The following is a 9,328-nucleotide window of genomic DNA, read 5'->3' as shown; positions in this document are numbered from 1 at the left end:
CTCTTTAGACACGTTCAGTTGCTATGGGATTAGAGATAGCTGATTTTTAAATACAATCCTATGAAAATTGATATGGGATTTTAAAATAAAAAAAGCAGGGAGCGAAAACATTTCTTTATTCACAGAGATGTGTTTTTCTTGTTTTTGTTTTAATGGTAATGTCATCATCATGGCAGCATTACAGTGTTTTCAAGCATTTGCCAATTATGACTAAAAACACCACACGCTAACTAACAGAATGAAAGCGGTACTGAAAAAGATATATTGCCGTAATTACAAGGTCACCAATTTTGCTGGCGACTATTGATTGGTGGAAGTTACGGAGTCATACCCTCAGAGTGTCTCTCTCACAGATGGTCTGCTCCTAATGAACCAGACTAATAAGCCAGATGCCTTCATGCTGTACCACACAAGGCTTCGCGAGGTGATATGGAAGGAATGTCACATACATTTGTAATTGAGGACAAGGAGAGGATCCATGGTGGCATGTACAATTAGATTTAACTTCCTATTATAGTGGATCAACTGACATGCCTGGAGAGGATACATTCATTTCATGGAGATGACGTTTTACTCGCTGTACCACATTGTAGTTGGTGAAGGGTCAGTAGCGTGAAGCAAAAAGAAGATATTTTTTACGTTAAACACTGTAAAAGTAGTTTTAATTATCAGCTAGGACTTCAAGCATGTATCCCATCCTTCTACATCATGTTTTTGCTTTATCTAGCTTCAGTGTATGGGGTTGTAATGGATGCTGTGCAAACCATCTGCAAGCCATTTATAATGTTGTGTATAATGAGTCTTCCTGAGAATGTTGTGTGTTGCCTGGCAGCCTGTGCCTCTCTGCTTGAGTCATTCTCACTGTTGGTCCGTCTTTGTCTGTCTGCTCTCAATCTGTCTGCCTGTCTGTGTGTTTACTTGTACTTCATTTCTAAATCACTCTTAGAAACAATGGCAGCCAAGATATTAAGACATCAGGCCGCTCTGTTATTGGATGCATTCATCATTCAAATGGCAAGACGGCATTTAGTATTGCAGCAGAACTCTAATTAGAATGTAATGCAACCACAAGCTATTGATAGTAATTGCCATTTTGGATTGGCTATTGATATGCTGCACTGATCTCTTTTTTAAGCTGCTCATTAGAAAGTTTGGCCTTTTTAAAAATGACAAGCAGGCATCCATTTTCTTTCTTTAGTTTGTTCCAAAGGGTGTGTGACATCCAGTAGAGGGTAGCATAGAGTTTACAATGACAAACTGTGTCTCTTCTCTTCCAGGGCCAAAGTGTTTCGGGGAAAGAAGGTCCTTGGTGACTACGACATCAAAGTGGAGCAGGTATCGTTTTGATTTCTATAGACCTATGATGACACAGAATAATTTATTGAAGGTTGAGGGGGGATCAGAACAGAGAGGAAAGTGAACTGACACCACATTCACCTCTAATATGAAAATGCATACATTTGCACCGACTGACTACTTTGCACAGCAAGTTAAAGTTCCAAAGAACTAAGAAATATATACTGGAAGGTGTTACTCCAGAAAAAAGAGTGAATACATGTGTCATTGCTATGTTGTGGTTGCAGAGAAAGGAGGAGGTGTGGCCTGTGATGGCAGCAGTTCTCCTGGACTGCACCATTCGGTCAAAACTTAAACAACTATTAGATTGATACCCATGCACTTTTGTACAGATATTCTTTGTACATGCCTATAGACGAGAAATCTTAATGACTTGAGTGAATGAGTGAACCCCTGAAGTTTCCGTTAACTCCAGTTAGAGATTAACATCTTTGGTTATTATTAAAATATCTGGAGATAGGCATACTGAAATAATTTGTATAAGAAAATCTACTGATATTCTAGTCTAGGTGTCCTTAGGGAAAAGTTCAGTTAAATCTACAGCGTTCCCCCTGGTTACGAATAAAATGATGATGTTACAAACAGTCTAAGCTGTAGACTAACTTGTACAGCATTAATTAGCAAACGTTAGCATGCTAAGAGTACCTGTAAAGCATACAGCCTACCTGCTAAACATCAACATGCATTGTAACTGTTAGCATATTAGCATTGTACACATCAAATAGATTATCTGCCAGGAATCTGTGTTACAGGTTTCAAGCAATGTCTGCCCCATAGTGTTTTGTTTTTATGCACTAGTCATCCTCAGCAAAAATGTAATGTGTGCTGTGCATTACACAATAATAAATATACATATAACAATTGTAAAGCCATCAGTTCTTCCTTATCTTTTAAAGCGTGTGCCATTTATGGTTTCATATTGGTTGAACCATCCTAACCAGGAAACCAATTTCATTTTTGCATTATTTGGTTAGTGCATAAAACCGAAATGAATATTTTCTGGGGTTGAAGGCCGAGCAGCTTCACAGCTAATAGATGTTGACAATGAAATTACGACCTCAAGCCTTCACACAGAAACAGAAATAGACACAAGAGGAGACCGGAGTCGGCAGCTGTGAGTCACAGACAAATCTTCAATTTGCAACCACACATGCATTATTCTACTCTCGAATAACAATATAGTTTATGTATACAATAAAATAGATGTTTGTCACAATGTCAAAAATACAATGAGTTTTATAACTGCTCATTAAAATGCTAAAGTGTTTCGTATCGTTTTCTATCACTGCTTCTGCAAAATACATTTTTAAAAGAGAAAATAATTTATAATTTATTTACCAGTATACCATGTATGAAAATGATAAAAAAAGATATACCCAGTCTTCTACAACAACCTTAACTATTTAGGGTAGAATTATTAGATATTCTGCTTATTCTTTATGAAATGTCTGTGTCTCGTGTTCTCTTTCCACTCTTGTAGGCCGAGTTTTCAGAGGTGAACCTCGTCTCTTATTCAAATGGAAACTGTAGCGTGGACATGCAAGTCATCAGGGGCGGGACCAAAGTGGTCAGGTCAGTAGCACACACACACACACACACACACACACACACACACACACACACACACACACACACACACACACACACACACACACACACACACACACACACACACACACACACACACACACACACACACACACACACTCCATGGAGATTAATTACAACCACGAAAAAAGCAACCAAACCTCAACCATTGACAATAAATCCAAAACCTACAACCTGAATAACTTTGTGAAACTTTCCATAATTTGGAAGACATTTGACTCTTTACAAAAAAGAATAATAACAACTATGATTTATTTTCAAACCCGGACGCAGAGCTGCTGTATAACTCGTATGCATCAATTAAAGATGATCCAAATATCTTTTTGGGGAAATCAAAATGATTCCTCTTTGAAATGAGCTATTTGTCTACCGCAAGCTCTAAACAGTGGAAAGGACGGAGGCGTATGACCACAGTCATTACCCACAGACTGGCACAGTGCAAACACGTGAACGCACTGTAAACCAGACAATCACACACCACAGACCACAGCAACACAGACACCAGCGCCCCCGCTGAGGACTGCCAGAGATTAAGTATACTCCCACTGCTCACCAACAAAACCAACAGGAAATAAAGACGGCAGCCTCAGACTGATGATCAGCCTCGCTGCCCTGTAATTATGCTTTATGAACGGTTTGTCCTCAAATGTCCACCCACAAACACTGACCTGAGATAATGCAGATTCAGGGAAACTTCAATTTTCGGTTGTTAGACAAAAAGATTCACATTCATCTAACCCGACACTAGTATGTCTACAGAAGCTTTATTCTTTTAAATCAGAGCTCCTCAGAGACCTCCATATCATCGCCTCTGTCTCAGCCAAACAAGGACAAGCTGTGGAGAAAATGAATGCGTTTGCAAGATAATTATCTGTCTTGTTGCCTGCCAGCCTGAGTTCATTGCAGTCTTTTACGACTTGGACGGTTTCAACTATCTTCAATTGTCTCGGTAATTACACTGTGTCTATCAATTTCAAGTCAAAGCAGTGATTTGCTAAGTAACCCTAACCAGGAAGACGATTTAATGTTTTCCAAACATGAGGCTAAATGTTATTCAGCTCCTGTCTACCTTCTTTATTGGCTTTATATCTGCAATTGAGATAACAAGTAAAAACATCCACCAAGAGGAAACCACAACCCGACAATATAAATAAATATTTATTGTCAGCATGCTTAAGGAGAGGAAAAGGGAATGCATCATCACAAGGGTTATCATTCATTAATGATGACACAAAGTAATTTAAAGAATAAGTCAGGTATTATTTGATTTGATTTCCTCTTCTTAAAACCTCTTAAGCCCCATGGACCCGGTTCCGGGCCGAAATCGCGTCATTTGCAGGAAACAACGTCTAATGAATATTTGATATCCATATAACGGGAAAAAAACTCATTTAACTGATCTTTTTCATTTAAAAAAAAAAAAGAAACACACAATGCTAACAGTGAACCTCTGAATTAGCCCAGAGCGAAAAATGCTAACCTATTACAGCACCGAAAATCACTCCTATCTCCCTTATTACTTATCCTAGCTGCACATCCAACACATCGTTTATGATCGTAAAGATACAGAATCTAACGGTGCCCACCTCAACACTGAAAGATACAAACTCGCGACGTTATCAAGAAAAACGTACATCAAAACATGTGGCGCTACGTAGCCCACAACGCTAACATGGCTTACCTTGGTTTTGTCTGGTCAAAACTGGTCTTCAATTGCATTAAAACGATAACAACGATGATGTAGTTAATCCATAGGTTAATATCCAATGTGGCTGCGTCCACTTTTAAATGTTCTGATAATCTATAAGCAATAAAACTGCAATTCCGTTTTAAAATAGTAGAGCAGGCCATTCCTACGCTCTGTAGCGAGATTGAATGCGCGAAGACGCCACCTTTTTTTTAACATGAGTGTGTGCGGGAGGATTTCCCTTCGATTCTATTGGCTCTAACGGTCAGAAAGAGATGTCACATGTCAAAATCGAAGAAGGGGGGCCAGAGACAAGGAAAATCCACCCAAATGACCCCAGAAGAGGTTTTGTTTTGCTAAATCTGTCTAAAAAGGTGAAATATCACTTGTTTTGCATCAATCTTGATACAGGGTACCTATTATATGTTGTACTTTGGATTCCTAAAGCTTTTAATCTACTAACCCATCATCCAAGGTTAGTTTTCACTATAAGTACAACATATTTTTTGGATGGACACTATATTTTACAGTTTTTTACCATGTTCAATCTGAATTTTCTTTAAAATAAAAAAAAAACCAAATATTGATTCTGACTTTTCTACATCTAACTCACAGGTTTATCATTACTTTGAGAAAAAAAAAATTTTTTTAACCCTTTTAGAAGGAAAGATATGGTCATTTATTCTGGGAATGTCATTTTCGAGCCAGAAACCTGAAAAACAGGCTTGGGGCTTAAGAGGTTTAACAAATCCCTTGAAAACCAACAATGTTGTAGTCCGTCTCTCAACATCCTTTTGTGGTGCTCAGTAGGCTTTTTAAAATATCCACCCTACATTTGGAGTATTCAACAATACCCTGCTGTTTATTCTGGCATAATGTTAAACGGCTAAAGGTTGAGGACATTCAGGAAAAAAAACACCCATTTACCGGGCAATAAAGAGTTAATCAGAAATAATCAAAGTAACGTCCACATATTATAATATAAGTTTCCTGGGCGCTGTAGTTTTTAGAAAATATGACTCAAACAAAAGTGCCCACAATCATTTTAATGAGGCAATGTAACCTAGTGCAACGTTGTGACACTATGTCATGGTTTGCCTGGAAAACGCTTATTAAAATAAATTATGTGGCAATCCCCTGAGATTTCATGTAGCGCCATAATAATGTCACATTTTATTTTTTTCTGATACTTAACGACAGAATACCCAGAAAACGAATGCCATCAGCCTAGTTTTGATTTGTGTTCAGTGCTAATTAACAGATGTAAACATATCAATACAAAATATGAAAAGGAAACACCCATCACAGAATCCGATGAGTGCTGGGTCAAATAAAGTGAGTAATAGCAATACACATATATCCGCACACCCTAAAGCTCCCATCTGAATGATTTAATTAATCAAACAAGCTCTTCCACAACAGTAAATGAAACACCTATTTACTTGCATGTGTGCACTGTGAGATTAAGCGTGTTAGCTTGTGAACATTTAGCTTAAAGCACTGCTGCTATAGCTACTCTCATATCGGTTAAAAAAGCAAAGTGAAAGCTAGTGGGACGACTCTAGCCCTGCTACTCACTGATTCAGATTGGAATGGAGGGTCATCTTCGCTGCCTACTGTCAGCTATGAAGAGATATCAGTCACATTAGTCGCTGTGTCTCTCCAGCAGAGTCTTTTTATATTTTCCTGAAGAGTTTGATTAGTATTCTCTGTGCATGAAGAGCTTGTGGTGGCCACCGAGTGCCAGACTTTTCTCTCACCCCTCTTTATGTCTCTTTTACTCTGTATTATTTCCTCTGTCTCTTTTCTCTCTCCTCTTCCCTCTCCTTCTCTGCCTTTCCTCACACTCCCACCTTTTTCATAGTCGGAGAGAAAAGAAAGAATAACAGGAGTCATGCCCTATCACTATCAACCCATCACTGAGCTGGATTCAGTCTTTGCCTTTAATCTGCGGGTCACTAATGGCTTCGATGAGCTCAAGAGCTTCAGTTTTTAATATTTTGCTCTGGAGGCTGAAGGGCGGCGGTGGCTCAAGAAGTAGGGTTGGCCGTACACCTGTTGTAAAATCTGCAGTTCCATCTGGTAATGGATCATAAAACCCCACACATGGAACCTATTTCTGTCTGATAATGTTTACTTGTTGAGATCCATCCCTTATTTAACATCATATTCTGAAAGCTATATCCCTGCCATCAATGTGATGTTTTGCATCAGCCATGTGCTCTAATAGAGATGCACTTTCTTTGTTTTTGTACCTGGCAAGAGTGAACAAATGCTAATGTCAATTAGGGTTGCAAAGGGGCGGAACATTTCCGGAAAGTTTCCAGAAGGTTTCCGTGGGAAGTTAAACTGGGGAATTTTGGAAATATTCAATGCAAAATTAAACAAAAACATGACGTTTCAACAGATTTTTTATTTGTTTTAAGTAGAACAGAACAAGTTTTAATTATTTTACTGAACAATTATTTGTTTCATTGAAGAACGAAAACATGAATGTTGAGTTAAATATTACTCATCTGTGCATGTGATGGAGGAATGCACAGTGCCTGTAGGGGTGTGGTCTCAATAGCCATGCAGTTAGCAGTGTGCTATGGCATGGATATTCAAGTGTACTTGAATGGCATCTGTTTGTTTTAGTCAAGATTATGCTAAAATATACTTTCCCCAACAATATTTAAGTTCCCTATGAAGAGCCAACCTTCAATTTTGAAAATTCCCAGTTATTCCCATAAATTCCCGTTTATTCCCATGGAAAGTTTCCATCTTTGAAAATTCCCGGAATTTTGCAACCCTATTGTCAATACTCTTTCTGAAAACATTATTTATAAAACAATATGAGCAGTGCCTGTTTACTAGAGATTGTGTGTTGTTCATCATAACTACAGCCGCTCCCACTTACAGCATAAAGGGTCATCCGTCATTTCTCTCAAGATACTCTGCTTAATGTTGTTAAGGTGCACAAGATCCAGGTCCACTGTCACGGTTTGAAAAGGTTAATTCACTTAGGAAAACATCTGGCATCATCAATGGGTAACATCCAACTGAATCACAACATTTTACAGCCAAACTCAATGTGCCGTAATGACGTGAAATTGCAATCTCCGAAGAGAAAGCCAGGAAAACAATTTCAAACATGAAGGGTTCACTTGTTTATTACATTTATTTTATGAATAATGATTCACATCATAGATATATTTTCCACTGATACTGAAAGTGATGCTTATACAACTCCTAGGATTAAAATGAATGTGTCATTTTCATTATAGATAATGGAAAAATTAATGTAACATCAATTACCCACTTCAGGCGTCATTTACCATCAGACTGGCTCCTGTGTGCCAGGAAAAGTAGATCTCTTGTAAAATTCCTTTACTTAGCAATCCACAACAGAGAGCTGAGGATGGGTCGCTCCATTGTCTTTCTTCCTCAGTCCGATATAAGTTATTCATGTGGTCAGACAGACTCATTCTCTCACTGCCTCTACCTTTCACTTGTGGCTTTGTGGGTTTTCCCGTTGCACCATGACCTTTAGTTAATGCCATCTCTTCTCTTTCTTCCACACAAAATGCAGGTCTGTAACATCAGCCAGATCCAAATGTCTGACTTTATGAAATATCAATACAATCTTGTGTCACAGGCTTCTCCAATAGAGCAACACAAAACACAGATAAACAGAAAAAATATAGTGCAAGTAAATAGTAATACAAAAAGAAAATAGTTTTAAGTGAAATAGTGCAATAAGAGTCTATATGCAAGTTATTGAAATAGGATATAGGTAAATAGATAAATGATTTAAAATAATTGTTAAGTAGCAGCCAGATGAATATTAGAGATGTTGTTTCAACTTTTCAGGTGTTTAACAGATTTAGCTTCAACAGTTCAGGTGTTTAACAGTCTTATTTCCTGTGGGATGAAACTGAACCTGAACGTATGACTAAATAAAGAACCTTGAACCTTGAGCCTTTTTTCTTTGACAATGTGAATTGAACTGGATTCATACAGTCATAAATGTAATTTTGTTGTGTATCTGTGTTGAGAAATACTTGTGTAAATGAGGTGCAAAGTAACTAAATATGTATATACTTATTTCGACCTTATATCTTTGCATTCCAGGACTTTCAGGCCTGACTTCGTCTTGGTGCGCCAGCACGCCTTCAGCATGGCCCAGAACGAGGATTTTAGAAACCTGATCATTGGTCTGCAGTATGCGGGCATCCCCTCGGTCAACTCTCTGGATTCCATCTACAACCTCTGTGACAAACCTTGGGCTGTAAGCTATTTCAGCAAAACTAGTTTACACCTGCAAGAACCTACAAAAAAGATGTATTAGCTATACTTTGCATTGAATAGATGTTTCAATATGTTTTAATGGAGCTTGTAGCTGTCAGTTTACATTTTTGTTAGGGTGACTCGTGTCTTTTTCTTGGTTTCAAGCAACAATTCTAACGATCTATATGATTACTTTAAGAAAAACGTCTCTGTTCTATGATTTAAATCACAGTTAACTCTCTCCCTCTATTTCTCTCTTTCCTCTTCTCCACCAGTTCTCCCAGCTGACCAATAACCAGAAGAAGCTGGGTTCAGATAAGATCCCTCTCATTGATCAGACTTTCTACCCCAACTACAAAGACATGGTAAGATTTATATTGCATAATGTCAGAAACCTTCAGCAAGTTC

The 9,328-nt window shown here is 38.1% G+C and overlaps 1 protein-coding gene across 1 annotated transcript in view; it reads left to right on the top strand.

The window, feature by feature from the left end:
- The first annotated feature begins 1,226 nt into the window (after positions 1 to 1,226).
- syn2b (synapsin IIb) overlaps positions 1,227 to 9,328 on the top strand; it is a 33,960-nt gene continuing 25,858 nt past the window's right edge. Inside the window, exons 1-4 of the mRNA XM_079683805.1 lie at positions 1,227 to 1,335; positions 2,837 to 2,928; positions 8,765 to 8,921; positions 9,196 to 9,285. Of these exons, the coding sequence (XP_079539931.1) occupies positions 2,894 to 2,928; positions 8,765 to 8,921; positions 9,196 to 9,285 (282 nt within the window). The 5' untranslated portion in view covers positions 1,227 to 1,335; positions 2,837 to 2,893. The remainder of the gene's footprint in view (positions 1,336 to 2,836; positions 2,929 to 8,764; positions 8,922 to 9,195; positions 9,286 to 9,328) is intronic.

Source organism: Notothenia rossii (genome assembly GCF_949606895.1).
Source record: "Notothenia rossii genome assembly, chromosome: 5".
NCBI lineage: Eukaryota > Metazoa > Chordata > Actinopteri > Perciformes > Nototheniidae > Notothenia > Notothenia rossii.
This window is presented reverse-complemented; position numbering and strand designations above follow the sequence as displayed.